The 20,785-nt window shown below is 34.9% G+C and overlaps 1 protein-coding gene and 1 long non-coding RNA gene across 2 annotated transcripts; one reads left to right on the top strand and one right to left on the bottom strand.

The window, feature by feature from the left end:
- Positions 1-2,523: 2,523 nt before the first annotated feature.
- Positions 2,524-10,573, bottom strand: LOC130644961 (uncharacterized). The gene is made up of 2 exons (XR_008982651.1): positions 9,891-10,573; positions 2,524-2,697 (listed from the first exon to the last, which is right to left on the bottom strand). It is a non-coding gene; the product is annotated as an uncharacterized LOC130644961 (long non-coding RNA).
- A 5,285-nt stretch (positions 10,574-15,858) lies between these two features.
- LOC130644959 (uncharacterized) lies at positions 15,859-17,897 on the top strand. The gene is made up of 2 exons (XM_057450762.1): positions 15,859-17,478; positions 17,723-17,897. Exon 1 carries the CDS (start codon positions 16,519-16,521, stop codon positions 16,843-16,845), a length of 327 nt encoding a protein of 108 aa, XP_057306745.1. The 5' UTR covers positions 15,859-16,518; the 3' UTR covers positions 16,846-17,478; positions 17,723-17,897.
- The last annotated feature ends 2,888 nt before the right edge of the window (positions 17,898-20,785 follow it).

The raw sequence follows: 20,785 nt of genomic DNA, 5'->3' as shown, positions 1-20,785 counted from the left end.
TTTTAAAAACATAAGGGGTATGTTATGTATGTGATTGCACTCGAATTTTTTTTTTAAAAAATCGTTAAAAACTGGATAATGGAGAATGGTGGTAATTAATTAGGGGGCTATTTTGGTGCGTGGTAGGATGATCTTTACCCATATAATCAATATTTTCCCATACCACGCCCTAATTCTACTTACCACGACGTAGGTTACGATTCCTACTATCTTAACTTTAGCTTGCTCATTTTTTTTTTAATCGCAACACTTTTACAAAACTTTTAGGTTTTCTTGTTGCAAATTTATTAAAAAATATGAAATAACCTTTGGCAGCCCTTCAAACATCACGCGCGGTTTTATAATATGACTTTTCTTTGAGGTAGAAAACGTAACCTATTTACCTATACAGATAGATAGATAGATAGATAGATAGATAGATAGATAGATAGATAGATATAGATATAGATATAGATATAGATATAGATATCTCGTTCAATCGTCAACATGTATTGAAAATCTCCAAGTGTATTCATTATTTCTTACCTAATTTCACGATATGTATACAAATAATGTCCCAATAATTTCTGTTTTTGTAACTTGACCCGATCCTTACACATGTGGCTCTAATGATGTTTTTGTTCAATCTGGAATAAGAGATTTTTATCCTACTGTCATGAAAACTTGTTTGCAAACAAAACACATACTGCTATTTGATTTTTAGCTGCACAGGCTAACAACAGGCTTTTTTTCGCTGTGTTTTTTTAAAACCGAAGTTGCAGTAAAGGTTTTTTTAAAAATGTATTACGGCTGTCTGATTTTATGATTAATTTTTGATCTAGCACAAACTTTTCCCATAAAATATTGCAGGATTCTTTAGGAGCATAAAAACAGGTTTTGAGCAGTGTTTTTATTTTTAAATGTTACAAAAACTTTTTTCGCAAAATAAAAGTGCTGCATGATTGTTTTAGCTGTGTAGGATAACAACAGGGTGTTTACTGTCTGTTTATTTGAACCAAAGTTTTTCGGATGTGCGCCACAGTATATTTGTACTAATCACTCAGCCTAGTGTTAACGACAAGCTATTACCTGTGTTTCTATTTAACAGAAGTTGTGCTAAAGTTTTTTTGAAAGGGTTTGTTTACCTATACTAATGGCGCGCCACAGATTAAAGTACATATATATTTTAAGTTTTACTGGGAACATTTTGTGAAACAGTTTTCGCTATGACATGGCACAATATGTAAATTGTGTTTCTATTCAAGCTAAAGTTGAAGGAAATATATATTTTGTGAATCTGAAAAATATAATTACACACCCGACACACCTTTAATGTTGTGTGTTTCACTCGATTTATGATATACTGCACACCTGTACTAAAGCCAGCCACCTGAATGTGTGGTACAGTTTAAAATTTGTATTAATTGTTCCATCAAGCGTTTAACGCCAGGTAACACAGTTACTTGTGGCTTAACCAGCGTAAATTCCTAAGTGTATATAATACTCACCTGTAAAGTTTTGTATATATATTTATGTTTATGCCCTGCTGGTCTAATGGCTATGACACTCATGCTAATGAGAGATCCAGGTTCAAATCCTGGACAGGGCTAGGAAAAACATAATTATCTTGCACCTACAACAACCAGGTTTTCATATAATAGGTAACCTTTGAGTAGGACTTCTCTGATTATTTCTATATCTTGACTTTTTAATGTTGTTGTCATTGGAACCAAGTTAATCTCAGATTTATGAAAAAATGATATGTCGTTATGACCGATTGTTTAAATACTTGTAATGGCACATAATTCTGCTATGATTCACTGTGTATTGACCTGAGATAAATTTGAGACTTTTTTTTTGAGATATTGAATTTGAAACATTTGCACCTCAATATTTTCTATACTCCTGGACTAATATGATACTTAACTTAGACATATTGAATATACGCAATCTTTGAGTTGTAAGGTGGAGATTTTCTACTAAAGTCATGCACCCCTGCCTTGCCGTTCCATTGCCTTGCCAGCACTGACCGTGCTTTCTTTGCCTACCCTTCCTATGCCTTTTCTGGTGCCTGCCTACTATGTCCTTGCCTGTGGCTCCCATGCCTTGCCTACCCCTGCCTTCCTGATTCCTCTTCCTATTTCCTTGCCTGCCTTTGCCCTTTCCTTGCCGTGCTTAATGCCTTTGCCTTGGCAACCTCTCCGCAACACTTTCTATATTGATTGCGGAGAAAAGCGGAGCCCATTTCCTCATTAAATAAGCCAAATATAATTAAATAAGGCAAATATAAGGGACGGTGGAGGGTTATAGGGTTTCCGCACCTATACATCAAAATTTTCAATTTTCGTCAACTTTTTGACTGGGTTGCCCAGTAGCTTACTCTGGTCATTTTCCCCGTAAATTTATGATTCAACGAGACAACATCAAAGGCACGGTGATGGAGTGCTTTTGTTACTTTTAAAGATGGCCTAACGGGGATTTCCAGTTGAGATTAAGGCACCTTTAGCCACGTGATATATAGTCACTTTGACTAATATCACGTGACTTTTTCTCGGATAACATAGCGCCTCAAACTCAAACTTCCGTTAATCTAAGCTAGCTATATCGCAGCCGAAGGAGGAAGGGCTTGTTCAAGAAAATGAAGAAAGGGTATGTTTAGCTCGCTTGTATATCACTATTTTTTACATGTAATGAACCCATTCTTATTCTCACTCACACCTAAAGCTAGCTAGCTTAAAACTGCAGATTTAGATAGAATAATAATAGAACTTAGATAGCATTTAGCTACCTAGCTACTGTAAGAGTTAGCTAGCATAACCAGTATAGAAAGTGTTGCGGAGAGGTTGCCAAGGCAAAGGCATTAAGGAAAGGGCACGACAATATATTTAGCGTTGCACGGCAAAGGCAGGCAAGGAAACAGGGAGAGGAATCAGCAAGGCAGGGGTAGGCAAGACAGGGGTAGGCAAGGCATGGGAGGCACAGGCAAGGGCATAGCAGGCAGGCACCAGAAAAGGCATAGGAAAGGAAGGGATTTATTAAGAACAGCAAGGAAAGGGAGCGACAAAGGCAGGCAAGAAAACAGGAAGAGGAATCAGCAAGGCAGGGGTAGGCAAGGCATGGGAGGCACAGACAAGGGCATAGTAAGCAGGCAACAGAAAAGACATAGAAAGGGAACGGCAAGGCAGGGCCAGGCATTTAAATATACACTCCTTCCCCTTCTACAACTCGAAGATTACGTATATTTAATTAAGGTATTATAAGGTCAATATACAGAATTTTATCAATATAATACAACGGGGTTGTTGTAGGTGCAAGATAATGTTTTTCATGCCCTGTCCAGGATTCGAACCTGGATCTCTCGTTTACGAGTGTCATAGCCATTAGACTAACAAGGCGTAATAATTATGTAATTTTGTTAATTAAATATACTTAAATATTTACACTTGTGTCTAATAAAGTAAGTAATATTGATCATTATCCATCAGTTTTTGACCTTTCGTATTAAAGGATCGTGTGTTTCAGGCTTAATCCCGAAGTTTGAGGTGAAACTAAGTAAGTTTATTGAAAAAATTTTCCAGCATGCAAAGGAACGAATATTATCAGAACAAACTACCACTTTATTCTTTATTATTCCATGAAATTAACGAGTCAAGAAATTAACGCAAATTACATTTAATTAACGCGAATTTGAGAATATGCTACATCACACGGAGCGAAAATTACGGTAACAGGCGATTTTATTTATTGTAAAAAAAGTCGGCAATTTACAGTATTTTAATCAACGAGTCATGAAATTAAAAGTCTTTAAATTAACACGAATTTTGAAAAACCGGTTTACACGCTTTTTTTTATAAGAATATTGTTTTTTCGTTTCAGCCTCAGTATCCTTAGCTTTTTGACAAATCTCAGCCTCCAATATTCTTAAAAATATTCTTCACCGGAAAGTATGATTACCCTTAATATGCTTAAAGATGGTTAAAAAAATGGTGGAAAGTCATTAAACAAAGTGAAAACGACATGTGATCCGACAAGAAAATAAACATACAGTATAAGAAATAAACCTCTAATCAAAATCTGCGCATCACACAAATTTTCATATCTAAAACAAGAAGTTGAGCCTGGGTATATTCTTAGGATATTTCTAATTTTAACCCATTTCTCAGCCTCGATATTCTTAAATTATATTCAAGACACAAATAATAGGACAAAATGCAAATTGTTTTATAATAGCTTAATAAAGAATTTTATAACCTAAAGTTATGCTTGCAAGACACAAATATAGGTGGTGGTGGTTTATATTGATGACAGATTTTTAGTCATCAATACACAAAAGAAAAAGCAGGGGTCCAACACAGATCCCTGCGGCAAAGGTAAAAAGTCAGGGTAAAAATCAGAATATATATATATATACATCATAGTATACGGAATATAATATCCTTAATACTGCAATGTATAGCTATATGTGCAACATAATTATTGTTTTTCCTAGCCCTGTCCAGGATTCGAACTTGGATCTCTCATTTATAAGAGTGTCATAGCCATTAGACCAACAGGGCATGAATGCATATATACTTTTATAGTTGCACATTATAGCCACACATGTACAGAAAGTCTGATATATAAGAACATCATTTAGTTTTCTTTATACAAGTGTCTCAGAACTGCAATATTAACCACAACAGCAAAAAACAAATCAAAATATAAAAATATATAACCAAAATGAGTCAAAACTTTGTACTCTCTGCACACCATATGTTACTTATGTTAACTTTTGAAGTTGTAGCTTCACGCCTGTCGTGGACGACCAACGTCAGTCACTTTTTCCTCTTCTTCTACTTCATCTCTAGAGAGAGGAGGATGAGGGTTAGATCGAACTACAGTGACTATACTGTTTTCTGAGGCTTTATATATGGAGAATTTTTACTCACAAATTTTTATATGTCATGGGGCTTCTTTATTAGCAAAAACACAGTCTATTCTGGACACAATATTCTATATGGGTCAGTGACACATTTTATTTAGAACAAAACAAATCAGAAGATGCTACAAAACGTTACGAAGGATTTTTCTTATGCGAATTGGATGGCAAATTTGCAGGCGAAATGTATCTGAGCATGCACATTTTTATTTGTGTTATTTTACTTCGAAAAGTTTGCTTAACTGAAAAGTAGAAACAAGGTTCTTTTTTCATGTAATTATACATCCTAACAAAGTTTTATCCTAACATAGAAAAAATAACAAAAGAAGTCTTAATTCAAAAAAAAAAGATGTATATATATACTCAATAAAATGCATAACTATAAATTCAAATAAAAGCTCGATGTTGTTCAATGTTTATATATATTTGAAGATTCTCTATGTTTCTATGTTATTTTTTCTGTTATTATATAGATGTTTGAAGATTTTCAGGACATGTTAATGATTGCACAAGAACCACTCCTTAGAAATTAAAAAAAATTGTTACTAGAAAATATGGATGTTGGTGTTAATCCTGATATATATATATAGAAATAATTTTAGTTTCTAAAACATGACTCGCACTAGTGTATAAAATTAATTTGAAGACACATGATCCTGTTGCTGTATTAGCGAAAGAGTAGTCTGTTTGGAACGCCAAATAGTCTATGGGTCTACATTTTGTTTAGAATCCGACGACTACAAATTTACATGTTAAACAAAAATTGCATCCAGCACCGTGATGCCCCAGCGGTAGCTAAATATTTACTCCTCTGGGTGTTTGGTGATGCCTCTTAATTTCTAGCTAGCTCCACAATCATATGACTCTCCTCCCCCTGCCCTCTCCCCAACACTTCTCTGTCATCCAATCTTGAAAAAAATTACCTTTGGTGTCGGTAACATGTGACCATGTCAATGTCTATATAAATATTGACAGGAAGTATTATATGTGGAAAAATTAGCGATGTTCTTTTGTTGATTTTGCTAAGTTTTTTTAGTCATTCTTTATATACATTTAAAAAATTTGTCAAGAGCCAACACATTTTGTGGAGCTGGATAAAACTACAAAGTAGTTATGTGATGGACATCACTCACTGTGTGCAGTAGCAGCTAGCTAGCTCCAAAATCCGTCCTAAAGTCTCCCTACAACTCAAAGATTCGTATACTCGATATATCTAAGATATGTATCATATTAATCCAGGAGTATAGAAAATATTGAGATGCAAATATTTCAAATTCATTAGCTCAAACAAAGCTCTCTAATTTATATCCGGTCAATATATATACAGTGAATCATGTTAGCAGAATTATGTGCCAATACAAATATTTAAACAATCGGTCATAACGCCAAAAAAACTATCAATTTTTAATAAATCTGAGATTAAAAGTTAACTTGGTTCCAATGACAACAACATTAAAAAGTCAAGATATAGAAATAATTAGAGAAGTCCACGAAAAAGGCGAAACATTTACCTGGTTGTTGTAAGTGCAAGATAATTATGTTTTTCCTAGCCCTGTCCAGGATTTGAACCTGGATCTCTCATTTGCATGAGTGTCATAGCCATTAGACCAACAGGGCATGATTATATATATATGAAAAACTTTACATGTGCATCTTATATATGCTCACAGTCTTTTTACTAAAAAATATGGCACCTAGTTTGGTATATTTAGCACGAGGGTGCCGATAAGCCGCATACGCCGTAAAAAGTGCGGGCGTTTTCGGGCGAGTTCGGCTTTTTGAAAAAAGGTCGGGTATTTGCCTGAAAAAACCCGCATAGTCCCGAACAATGCCCGAAAAAAAAAGATTCACCACAAATGACTCTCAAAGAATTATTTAAAAAAGTATAAAAATTAAAATGAACTAACTATGTGATAGCGAAGTTCTTAAAAGAACTGTTTTTTATGATTTGTGATAAGATTTACTTGATAAATAACTTATATATAAACTTTATTAACTCCTTTCTCTTCAAACACATTCTTTTAACTGTCGTCCGCCATGTTTATGTTACAAGGTGTTGCATTTCGGGAATGTTCCAGGCGAGTTCGGGCGTGTTCGGGAAAGTGCGGGCGGTTTCGGCCGACAAACGTCAATTTAATTCGAAAAGTCGTCCGAACTCGCCCGTATATATGCGGGCGTTTGCGGCTTATCGGCACCCTCTTTATTTAGCTAGAAAATCTGAGCCACTAAATTATGTTTTATGCTTTAGTTAGGGAGCTTTTTAGGGGTGTGAATGACCTAAAAGTGAAAAATAGTGATAGCTCTACATAACCTTCCATTTTTGCGGAGAGAAGCGGAGGGCGCGTCAGCGCCCGGAGCGTAGCGGAGCCCATTTCCTCATTAAATAAGCCAAATATAAAAGAAAAAGAAAGTACGGTGGAGAGTATATAGGATTTCTATACGATTTCCGCGCCTCCTCCCCCTATACATCAAAAATATCCAAAATTCGGCCGTTTTTGAGTCAGTTTCCCAGCGATTTAATATGGTCATTCTTAAGTACATTTTTCTAGTGCGCGAGACAACATGTTTTTAGCACGGCGATGGAGTTTTTGTTGTTTTTTAAATATGGTACCAAGCGTAAATGGTGCCGTTTCCAGTTTAGGTTAAATCTGCCTACACTTTTTAGCCACGTGATACATAAATCACTTTTACTAACATCACATGACATTTTCTCGAAAACATAGCGCCTCAAACTCAATCTAAGCCATATCGCAACTGACGGAAGGGCTTGTTATGTTCAAGAAAGAGAAGAAAGAAAGGGTATGTAATGAACCCTTTCTTATTCTCACTCACACCTAAGGCTAGCTAGCATAAAACTAATGACTGAGCTGGAATAATAATAGAACTTAAATAGCTAGCTAGAGCTACTTGAATTGAAGAGCTAGCTAGCTAATAGCATAAAAAAGATCAAACAATATCATAATGGCTAGTATAAAACTAGCTAGCTACAAAGAAATAGATTTTCTGGCTATAGATAGCTATAGCTCTACATATACTACACAGTGAGTGAGATAATACACTCAATCATAGTGCCGTGTTTAATTTTTAATCTTTAACAGAAACTTTTTCCATTAAATATTGCGGGGGTTTTTTGCTTAGAGAAGGTAAAAACAGGTTATAAACTGTATTTTTATTTTTAAATGTTACAAAATTAATTGTTTTAGCTGCGTAGGATAAGAACAGGTTGTTAACTGTCTGTTTGTTTGAACTGAAGTTAGGATAGTTTTTTAGAAATGGGTATTGTACCGAAACGTATGTGCGAAACAGTATACCTATACAAATCACTCAGCCCTGTGTTAACGACAAGCTGTTACCTGTGTTTCTATGTAACAGAAGTTGTGCTAAAGTTATTTTCAAAGGTTTGTTTACCTATACTAATGGCGCACCACAGATTAAAGTACATATATATATTAAGTTTTACCGGGAACATTTTGTGAAACAGTTTTCGCTATGACATAGCACAATATGTAAATTGTGTTTCTATTCAAGCTAAAGTTGAAGGAAATATATATTTTGTGAATCTGAAAAATATAATTACACACCTGACACACCTTTAATGTTGTGTGTTTCACTCGATTTATGATATACTGCACACCTGTACTAAAGCGAGCCACCTGAATGTGTGGTACAGTTTAAAATTTGTATTAATTGTTCCATCAAGGGTTTAACGCCAGGTAACAGAGTTACTTGTGGCTTAACCAGCGTAAATCTCCTAAGTGTATATAATACTCACCTGTAAAGTTTTGTATATATATTTATGTTTATGCCCTGCTGGTCTAATGGCTATGACACTCATGCTAATGAGAGATCCAGGTTCAAATCCTGGACAGGGCTAGGAAAAACATAATTATCTTGCACCTACAACAACCAGGTTTTCATATAATAGGTAATCTTTGAGTAAGACTTCTCTGATTATTTCTATATCTTGACTTTTTAATGTTGTTGTCATTGGAACCAAGTTAATCTCAGATTTATCAAAAAATGATATGTCGTTATGACCGATTGTTTAAATACTTGTAATGGCACATAATTCTGCTATGATTCACTGTGTATTGACCTGAGATAAATTTGAGACTTTTTTTTGAGATATTTAATTTGAAACATTTGCACCTCAATATTTTCTATACTCCTGGACTAATATGATACTTAACTTAGACATATTGAGTATACGCAATCTTTGAGTTGTAAGGTGGAGATTTTCTACTAAAGTCATGCCCCCCTGCTTTGCCGTTCCATTGCCTTGCCAGCACTGACCGTGCCTTTCTTTGCCTACCCTTCCTATGCCTTTTCTGGTGCCTGCCTACTATGTCCTTGCCTGTGGCTCCCATGCCTTGCCTACCCCTGCATTCCTGATTCCTCTTCCTATTTCCTTGCCTGCCTTTGCCCTTTCCTTGCCGTGCTTAATGCCTTTGCCTTGGCAACCTCTCCGCAACAGTTTCTATATTGATTTGCGGAGAGAAGCGGAGGGCGCGTCAGCGCCCGGAGCGTAGCGGAGCCCATTTCCTCATTAAATAAGCCAAATATAAGGGACGGCGGAGGGTTATAGGGTTTCCGCACCTATACATTAAAATTTTCAATTTTCGTCAACTTTTTGACTGGGTTGCCCAGTAGCTTACTCTGGTCATTTTCCCCGTAAATTTATGATTCAACGAGACAACATCAAAGGCACGGTGATGGAGTACTTTTGTTACTTTTAAAGATGGCCTAGCGGGGATTTCCAGTTGAGATTAAGCTACCCTTAGACACGTGATATATAGTTACTTTGACTAATATCACGTGACTTTTTCTCGAATAACATAGCGCCTCAAACTCAAACTTCCGTTAATCTAAGCTAGCTATATCGCAGCTGAAGGAGGAAGGGCTTGTTCAAGAAAATAAAGAAAGGGTATGTTTAGCTCGCTTGTATATCACTATTTTTTACATGTAATGAACCTATTCTTATTCTCACTCACACCTAAAGCTAGCTAGCTTAAAACTGCAGATTTAGAATAATAATAGAACTTAGATAGCATTTAGCTACCTAGCTACTGTAAGAGTTAGCTAGCATAAAAACAAACAAACAATGCAATATAGCTAGCATCAAACTAGCTACAAGGCTAGCATAAAATTAACTACTTAGCTGGGATAGAACTACCCATGTAGCTAGCAATAAATTGCTATTTTTGCTGGCATAAAATCAGCAACATAGCTAGCATAGAAAAATTGTTTGAGACTGATTTTCTACCTATCCTCTATCTAGCTAGCTATTATACATAGCTATATACTACAGAGTGAGTGAGATAATTCTACTCTGTAGGAATGTCCCATCATACAGCTTGTTCTAGCTACAATCGTCCACAAAATGGCCATACATAGCCAGCTAGGTATTTTGCAGATAGTAAATGTTTATATACAGGTATGTCATGTGTAATTGTTTACGTTGCTTAGCCACAAATGAGCAGTTCTTAACATTAAGGGGGAATAGAGAGCTATATTTTCGTGGACGGTTGTAGCTAGCTATATATATTGTACACACGTCAGGAAATAAACTTTTTTAACCCTGCCGCTGAGCATACACCAGTGCGGCTGAAGTTACAGAAGGGAAAATTATTTTGATAGATAGATAGATAGATAGATAGATATAGATATAGATATAGATATAGATATATCTCGTTCAATCGTCAACATGTATTGAAAATCTCCAAGTGTATTCATTATTTCTTACCTAATTTCACGATATGTATACAAATAATGTCCCAATAATTTCTGTTTTTGTAACTTGACCCGATCCTTACACATGTGGCTCTAATGATGTTTTTGTTCAGTCTGGAATAAGAGATTTTTATCCTACTGTCATGAAAACTTGTTTGCAAACAAAACACATACTGCTATTTGATTTTTAGCTGCACAGGCTAACAACAGGCTTTTTTTCGCTGTGTTTTTTTAAAACCGAAGTTGCAGTAAAGGTTTTTTTAAAAATGTATTACGGCTGTCTATTTTTATGATTAATTTTTGATCTAGCACAAACTTTTCCCATAAAATATTGCAGGATTCTTTAGGAGCATAAAAACAGGTTTTGAGCAGTGTTTTTATTTTTAAATGTTACAAAAACTTTTCCGCAAAATAAAAGTGCTGCATGATTGTTTTAGCTGTGTAGGATAACAACAGGGTGTTTACTGTCTGTTTATTTGAACCAAAGTTTTTCGGATGTGCGCCACAGTATATTTGTACTAATCACTCAGCCTAGTGTTAACGACAAGCTATTACCTGTGTTTCTATTTAACAGAAGTTGTGCTAAAGTTTTTTTGAAAGGGTTTGTTTACCTATCCTAATGGCGCGCCACAGATTAAAGTACATATATATTTTAAGTTTTACCGGGAACATTTTGTGAAACAGTTTTCGCTATGACATGGCACAATATGTAAATTGTGTTTCTATTCAAGCTAAAGTTGAAGGAAATATATATTTTGTGAATCTGAAAAATATAATTACACACCCGACACACCTTTAATGTTGTGTGTTTCACTCGATTTATGATATACTGCACACCTGTACTAAAGCCAGCCACCTGAATGTGTGGTACAGTTTAAAATTTGTATTAATTGTTCCATCAAGCGTTTAACGCCAGGTAACACAGTTACTTGTGGCTTAACCAGCGTAAATTCCTAAGTGTATATAATACTCACCTGTAAAGTTTTGTATATATATTTATGTTTATGCCCTGCTGGTCTAATGGCTATGACACTCATGCTAATGAGAGATCCAGGTTCAAATCCTGGACAGGGCTAGGAAAAACATAATTATCTTGCACCTACAACAACCAGGTTTTCATATAATAGGTAACCTTTGAGTAGGACTTCTCTGATTATTTCTATATCTTGACTTTTTAATGTTGTTGTCATTGGAACCAAGTTAATCTCAGATTTATGAAAAAATGATATGTCGTTATGACCGATTGTTTAAATACTTGTAATGGCACATAATTCTGCTATGATTCACTGTGTATTGACCTGAGATAAATTTGAGACTTTTTTTTGAGATATTGAATTTGAAACATTTGCACCTCAATATTTTCTATACTCCTGGACTAATATTATACTTAACTTAGACATATTGAATATACGCAATCTTTGAGTTGTAAGGTGGAGATTTTCTACTAAAGTCATGCACCCCTGCCTTGCCGTTCCATTGCCTTGCCAGCACTGACCGTGCCTTTCTTTGCCTACCCTTCCTATGCCTTTTCTGGTGCCTGCCTACTATGTCCTTGCCTGTGGCTCCCATGCCTTGCCTACCCCTGCCTTCCTGATTCCTCTTCCTATTTCCTTGCCTGCCTTTGCCCTTTCCTTGCCGTGCTTAATGCCTTTGCCTTGGCAACCTCTCCGCAACACTTTCTATATTGATGACCCACTTACCCCACTTTTTTTTATGGTCATTTCTTTAAAAGGTTCCGTGAAAATATGGCTAATCGAGACCACGCCGTTTCCAGTTGAGATCAGGTCGGCATAGAGCTTTTGCCATGGTCACTTTTACTAATATCACGTGACCTTTTCTAAGATACTTAGCGCTTCAAACGGAAATTGCGTTGATAGCCATATTGGCTTGTTGGTCGCAATGGACAGAAGTTCATTTTCAAGAAACGAAGAAAAGGTATGTTTAGCTAGCTGATATATCACTATATTTTTACATGTAATGATCCCCTTCTTAGCATTTCTCACACCTAAAGCTAGCTAGCATAAAACTGCAGACTTAGCTGCAATAATAATAGAACTTAGATAGCAAACTATATAAACTACCTATAGCTACTTCTTGTTTGCTCTTTTTATGCTAACTAGCTAGCATAAAAAAAGAGCAAACAGTGCCATATAGCTAGCATAATACACAATGTAGCTAACATAAATTTAGCTATTTTTGCTAGCATAAAATCAGCTACATATCACCATAGAAAAGTTGTTTTAAACATATTTTCTAACTAGCTAGCTAACTAGCTATATATATAATACACAGTGAGTGAGATAATTCTACTCTTTAGAAATGTCCCATCACATAGATTGTTCTAGCTACAATCATCCACAAAATTTCTCGTCTCTACTGGCAATTTTATTCCAAAAACCAAGAACTAAAAAGTTTAGAAAGTCGAACGTAGAAAGAAGAACGTAGCTAGCTAGATATTTTGCAGATAGTATGTTCATAAAGGTATGTCACGTGTAATCGTTTACCTTGCTGAGCCACAAAGGTCAGTGTTTAACATGAGGGAGAATGGAGAGCCATATTGGACGATTGTAGTTATATATATATTGTAAGCACGTCCAGGAAATGTTTCATAAAATCGAAGATGAAACCGTTTGATCGATTACCATGAGGCACGTGGGAACTTTGTTTTTTATACGATTCATTGTACAATTCAACCGAAAGTGGCATCTAAAATTTTTTGCTTGCGAACCTAGGGAACTCAGTTCCACGCTCCGCAACACTTTCTATATTGATTTAATTATTGCGGAGCGTAGCGGAGTCCATTTCCTCATTAAATAAGCCAAATATAAAAGAAAAAGTAAGCACGGTGGAGAGTATATAGGATTTCTATACGATTTCCGCGCCCCGTCCCCCTATACATCAAAAATATCAAAAATCCGTCGTTTTGGGGCCCAGTCTCCCAGCGATTTCATATGGTCATTCTTAGGTACATTTTTCTAGTGAGCGAGACAACATGTTTTTAGCACGGCGATGGAGTTTTGGTTGTTTTTTAAATATGGTACCAAGCGTAAATGGTGCCGTTTCCAGTTTAGGTTAAATCTGCCTACACTTTTTAGCCACGTGATACGTAAATCACTTTTACTAACATCACATGACATTTTCTCGGACACATAGCGCCTCAAACTCAATCTAAGCCATATCGCAACTGACGGAAGGGCTTGTTATGTTCAAGAAAGCGAAGAAAGAAAGGGTATGTAATGAACCCTTTCTTATTCTCACTCACACCTAAGGCTAGCTAGCATAAAACTACTGACTGAGCTGGAATAATAATAGAACTTAAATAGCTAGCTAGAGCTACTTGAATTGAAGAGCTAGCTGGCTAATAGCATAAAAAGATCAAACAATATCATAATGGCTAGTATAAAACTAGCTAGCTACAAAGAAATAGATTTTCTGGCTATAGCTAGCTATAGCTCTACATATACTACACAGTGAGTGAGATAATACACTCAATCATAGTGCGGTGTTTAATTTTTAATTTTAACAGAAACTTTTTCCATTAAATATTGCGCGGGTTTTTTGCTTAGAGAAGGTAAAAACAGGTTATAAACTGTATTTTTATTTTTAAATGTTACAAAATTTTCCACAAAGTATATAAAATTGTTTTAGCTGCGTAGGATAAGAACAGGTTGTTAACTGTCTGTTTGTTTGAACTGAAGTTAGGATAGTTTTTTAGAAATGGGTATTGTGCCGAAACGTATGTGCGAAACAGTATACCTGTACAAGTCACTCAGCCCTGTGTTAACAACAAGCTGTTACCTGTGTTTCTATTTAACAGAAGTTTAAGCTAATCTTTTGTTTGAAATGGTATTAAACCTATATGGATGTGCAACATACCTGTACTAAGCACTCACCCTGGATTGAAATTCACTTTTTAAGTTTTGCCAGAAACATTTTGAAAAAATTCGCTAAGATGGGCACAACATATAAACTGTATTTTTGCAAAAAAGTTATTATTTAAAAAATATATTACACCTGAGACATCTTACTGTTATGTGTGCTTCACATAATTTATCATATATATACTGCATGTACTAAAGCGCTCCACATGTTTGTGTGGCACAGTTTACAAAACGTATAAATCGCGCCAGGTGTTATAGTTACTTGTGACTAAACCAGACATAATCAACGCCAGGTCCCCCTGCCTAGTTAGTAAAAAGGCTATGTGAGCATATATAAGATACACATGTAAAGTTTTTCATATATATATATATATTCATGCCCTGTTGGTCTAATGGCTATGACACTCTTGCAAACGAGAGATCCAGGTTCGAATCCTGGACAGGGCATGAAAAACAATTATCTGGCACCTACAACAACCAGGTTGTATTATATTGGCACATAATTCTGCTAAGATGATTCACTGTATATTGACCTTATATAAATGTAATACTTTACATTGAGTATATCTTTGAGTTGTAGGGGGAGAGAATTTCTATTAACGTGCCTGCCCCTGCCTTGCCGTCCCCTTGCCATTGCCTACCCTTCCTATGCCTTTTCTGTTGCCTGCCTTCTATGGCCTTGCCTGGCGTCCCATGCCTTGCCTACCCCTGCCTTGCTGATTCCTCTTTCCTTGGCTGCCTTTGCCGTGCCTTTGCCGTGTAATGCCTTTGCCTTGGCAACCTCTCCGCAACACTTTCTATACTAGTTTTATAGAAATTAGTTCCAAATAAGAATTTTTTGTCAAAATTTTAGTTGATTTTTAATCGGACAGTACCTTTAATGCCTTTGCCTTGGCAACCTCTCCGCAACACTTTCTATATTGATTGCGGAGAGAAGCGGAGCCCATTTCCTCATTAAATAAGCCAAATATAAAAGAAAAAGGAAGTACGGTGGAGAGTATATAGGATTTCTATACGATTTCCGCGCCTCGTCCCCCTATACATCAAAAATATCCAAAATTCGGCCGTTTTTGAGTCAGTTTCCCAGCGATTTAATATGGTCATTCTTAATTACATTTTTTAGTAAGCGAGACAATATGTTTTTAGCACGGCGATGGAATTTTTGTTGTTTTTTAACCAAGCGTGAATAGTTCTGTTTCCAGTTGAGATTAAGTTTGCCTACAATTTTTAGCCACGTGATACACATATTAATTTCACTAATATCACATGACTTTTTTCTCGGACAAATAGCGCCTCAAACTCAAACTTTCGTTAATCTAAGCTATATCGCAACTGACAGAAGGGCTTGTTTAAGAAAACGAAGAAAGGGTATGTTTTTAGCTAGCTAGTATATCACTATTCCTTTACATGTAATGAACTCTTTCTTATTCTCACTCACACTTAAGGCTAGCTAGCATAAAACTACTGACTGAGCTGGCTGGCATAAAATAGAGCAATAGAACAAACATATAACATATACAGCTAGCATAAAACTGGCTACAGAGCTAGCATAAATTTAACTACTTAGCTGGCATAAAATTAGCTAATTAGGGTAGCATAAAATTATCTACATAGCTAGCATAGAAAAATTTTTTCACGGCTGTTTCGCTACGGTCAAACCGCGGAGAAAATTAAAATGGCTTCCACAATTTTTTTTGAAATTTTGTATTTTTATCATTTTTTAAAGGGGCACTCCAGTGAAAAAAAATATTTGAAAAAAATGTTATTTTTATAAGACAATACATAAATATGTCAAAATAAACCTTTTACAATCGTTAAAAATCTTTATTTATACCTTAATCGCGTCCGTAAACATCTTCAATTTCAAATAAATTTGCAAGGTCGCGTAAAGTCGAGAGGACTAGGTCCGAATAAATTAGCATACGTCACATCGTGCAAAAAGTCCGTGAGCTCAGCAGCACGCCTTCTAAAAGTTTTGTTTACTTACTGTTTACATTGTTCGTTGATAAGATGTCTTGTAATAATGACGAAGAATATAACTTAGAAAGCTCAGAATCGGATAATTCTCTTCATGAAAAAGACTTTACAAAGCTACAGCCATACGAATTTGAACCTCTTGTGTCTGACGAGGAAGAAGTTAGTAACGGTGTAGAAAATGACGAGGTTTCTTTTACTGATGCAGAGCCACGTACGGGTAATGCAAATTGGTGTGAATGTGGAAATTGTAGAGCAATGGAAACCGATACTGAAAGCGTGTGCTGTGTCGAGTCGAGTGCTTTTCTGAGTACGTATAAAACAAAAAAGAAAAAAGTGATTTTTACTGGAGTTCCCCTTTAAGTTTTTGAAACTTTTTTTGTATTGTTTTAATTTTACTGAAATAAAAAGTATTAAAACGACCTACTTTTCTACTTTTTTAATATATAAATATGTTATACATGTGTGTTATGGATTTCGAGTTATTTCGTCGAAAAAAACACACAAAATTAAAAAAAACATTATTTTTGGCGAAAGTATACCATCTTTCCAACCTCGTGGCAACGCCGCGCTAGTAGCTACGGACTTGACAGTTGGTATGGGGGCCTGGAAACAAGATTCTATCGCCCAGTACCGTGCACCGTTCGTCTCACAAACTATAAACTACTTAAATTTTAAGTTAAAGTCTTCTTCAGGCGCTAAAAAAGAGAAGAAAAAGTTCCCAAAGTGGTGCACGGGAATTTGGTTGGTGTGATCCCTTTTCTGCCTAATTAAATAAGTATCTAAACTTCTAAGAGAGTCATAGCGATGCCATTTAATGTTTTGTTAGGTATGGTTTTTCTCAAAAAAATTACGGCGGCGTGGTGTTTACCTTGGACTTGATTGCTCGACCCGGGAATCCTGGTTCGAAACCGGAATTTTTCGAAAATGTTGGAATAAGCGAGACAACGGTGTCTTTGCAATTTTTTAGCTAGCTAAAGTTTGGCAGAGCACGAGGTAAGGGACAAAACAGGAAACTACTTTATTTTGCAGGGATTTTATTATTATTTTTGTGCTATTACAGCACCCTTAAGTTTAAGAAATTGTTTTACAGCTTGTAAAACTTTAAGCGTGGATAATTGTTATCTTTTTTAATCTTGCTTCTCCTGTTTTATATTTTTCTGTAAAGAGTAGCTGTTTTTTGGTCCTACAGTTTTGCATTTTGTAGCTAAGTAACTTAATACTTCTTTTTTTTATTTAGTTAAGACTTTGGTGGGCTTTCTCAAGATGAAATTGTTGAATTCAAAGATGTTTTTAGCTACCTAGCTAGCTAATCTTGGCTTTAACACAAGATTGGGTGCTATTTTATACAGTTTATAAAGAAACACAAAATGATTGCTTTGTATATATATAATAAATAAAATATTTATGCACAACTTGAGGTATTTTCTTCTAGCATGATAAACTAAAATGTTGAAACCGTCGACTCTGAATGATGTTTTATTTAATATATAGATGTCACATATTTGGCCCGAAAAACCTTTGGACCAAAAGTGACCCTTTGGACAATTTCGGACAGTTTAATATTTCATCTACATCATCTTTAATGGCCTCAGAATCCAAAGTAATGTTTTTTATTTAGTTAATAAACAAACTTTAAGCATACATTAAGGCTCCATAGGCTGTTTTTCACATATTTCACACATTTGGCCCAAAAATAACCCTTTGGACAATTTCGGACAGACTAATATTTCATCTACATCATCCTTAATGGTCTTAGAATCCAAAGCAATGTTTTTTATTCAGTTAATAAATAAACTTTAAGCATATATTAAGGCTCTTAAGGCCGTTTTTCACATAGTTCTCACATTTGGCCCAAATATAACCCTTTGGACAATTTCGGACAGTAATAAAATTAAGTAATTTTCATTCCAGATATTTAACCTAACCTGTGGACCATAAAAAACATGTTTTTTTAACTTTATTCCAGAAATTTTGTGGAAGACATTTATCTAAATGATAATTTTTAAGTCATTTTTAGACATTTTGGCCTAAATTTACCAATTTCGGACAGGTGTCCAAAAAAAAATTTCTTTTAATAATATGGACAATTTATCTAAGATTATTATTCTTTTTACAGAATATAAAAATCTTATTTTGTTCTTGAGATATCCTATTTTAACTGAGAGGGTAAATCGAATTATTTTTTCGTAGCATTTTTGTCCGCTCCGAAACAGCTGTATACTTATGACACAGTATATAAGTGATATAATTCTACTCTGATTAGGAATGTCCCATTACATAGCTTGTTCTAGCGACAATCCACAATCGTCCAATTTTAGACCAAAGTTCAAGGGCAAAAAATGTTTAGCGAAATCAGCAAAAGTACATACCTATATATAATTCTACAGATACTTCCCTTCCCACTTACGAGGTCAAGTTGGGAACTTTATAACATTGAATGTTATAGAGGGGGTGAGAGCCATATTTTTGTGAATGATTGTAGCTATAATGTAGGAACATCACAAAAGAAGCGGTGTAGTAGACATTGCCACGTTATAGATCAGGAAATTAACTTTTTAACCCTGCCGGTGAGCATACACCAGTGTGGATTAAGTGACAAATGGAAATTATTTCTATATTGACATCTATATTTTTTATTAAGCCATTTTAAATTCTGACAAGTGGTTCTTGTGCAATCGTCAACATGTATTCAAAATCTTTAAATATCTATATATATATCGCATTCATTTTTTGACAGAAATTATTTCTATATCAAATAACCTTTTTTTACATCAACGTCTACATTTTCTGTTACAGGGAGCGTTCACATATTACGTAATCAAGTAGGGGGGAGGGGGGTCAACTAAAATCAGCCAAAGTGGTTTAATAACATAAGCAAATCAAAAAAAATTAACAGCATATTTTATCAAGAGTGTGAAACATATCAATTATATCTAAAACGTTTGTATTGGCCTTATTCTATATCTTAAATGTAAAATATAAAAGTAAAATATAAAACTGTAAATATTTAAAACTTTTGTAGGGTCTGGTATAAATACTAGCATCTGTTTTAAGACAAACAGTATTTGTTTTCATTCATAAACTAATTCTTTACGAATTTTTTTTAGGGGGGGTTAAGTAGATGATGACGTTATTTTGGGAGGGAAATCAACCAAATGATTACGACTGATTACATGGTGGTGGGAGGAGTAGAAAATAGGCAAAAAATTGATTACGTAATATGTGAACGCTCACTTAAAAAGGTTATTTAACTAGACGTTACTGTTAAGTTCTTGTTATGATGTGCAACTGTAAAATTATGCACGCATTTATCCCCTGTTGGTCTAATGGTTAAGACACTCTTGCAATTGAGAGATTTAGGTTCGAATCCTAAACAGGGCTAGGAAAAAAACTTGCACCTATAGATATTAAGACAAGTGAATCTTTGGAAAATTTAAAATTACGTACAGCACACAGACCACGTGCTGGTGATCATTTCGGGTAGAAATAGTCATTATGACAAATTAGAGCATTTGTTAGTCTGTCCTAAAAAACTTATATTCTTTTTAGCAGAAGAGCCTGAACTTTATTATGAATAAAATGATAAATTCAGCCTTTATAATGTTTTTTTACAACTTTGTCCCTAGTATTTCTTTGCTTTTGTCATGAAAATTATGGTGAAAACGAAAGGTTATGTAGAGCTAGTATATCACTATTTTTTTCACATGTAATGAACTCCTTCACCTTCAAAGAGATAATTCACACCCCTAAAGCTAGCTACCTAAAGCATGAAAGAATTTGTTAGTGACATGCCTAGATTTTCTAGCTAGCTACACATACTAAACTGAATACATAGGTAGCTAAATTTTATTAAAATCACCAGCTTCAGCGTGCTAAGATTAAATTTTTAGAGACCTTGATATTTACATCAAATATACATCCTAACAAACAAGTTTTATTCTAAAAATAAAATGCCATAATATTTAATTAAGATATCATGTATCCAATGTAATAAATTTTTAATAGAGGAAAAAAAACAAAAAAAAACAAAAAAACTAATACATAAGCGCAAATAATTTTTCCAAAACAAACATATTTTGATTTAATTGGATAAAATGAATCACGTGAAGTTTTTGAAACACAAACATTTTTCGCTTTGATTGGACAAAATAGATCACGTGATTTGGCGACCGAAATATACTTTTTCGGCGCCACTTTTTTTTCAAACCCTCTGGTAATTTACCAGAGCGCGTTGGTTTTGTTTGCTTGAACTTTTGGATACTTCACAGATTATTGGATAAGTATTATTTGATAATTTTTT

This window comes from Hydractinia symbiolongicarpus, chromosome 5 (assembly GCF_029227915.1).
Source record: "Hydractinia symbiolongicarpus strain clone_291-10 chromosome 5, HSymV2.1, whole genome shotgun sequence".
In the NCBI taxonomy this organism is placed as follows: Eukaryota; Metazoa; Cnidaria; class Hydrozoa; order Anthoathecata; family Hydractiniidae; genus Hydractinia; species Hydractinia symbiolongicarpus.
Note: the sequence above shows the minus strand (reverse complement) of the source record. Positions and strands in the feature narration are given on the sequence as shown.

Excerpts from the sequence above, each read along its gene's own strand:
- LOC130644959 (XM_057450762.1), top strand. The coding sequence starts at position 16,519 with ATGTCTTGTAATAATGACGAAGAATATAACTTAGAAAGCTCAGAATCG.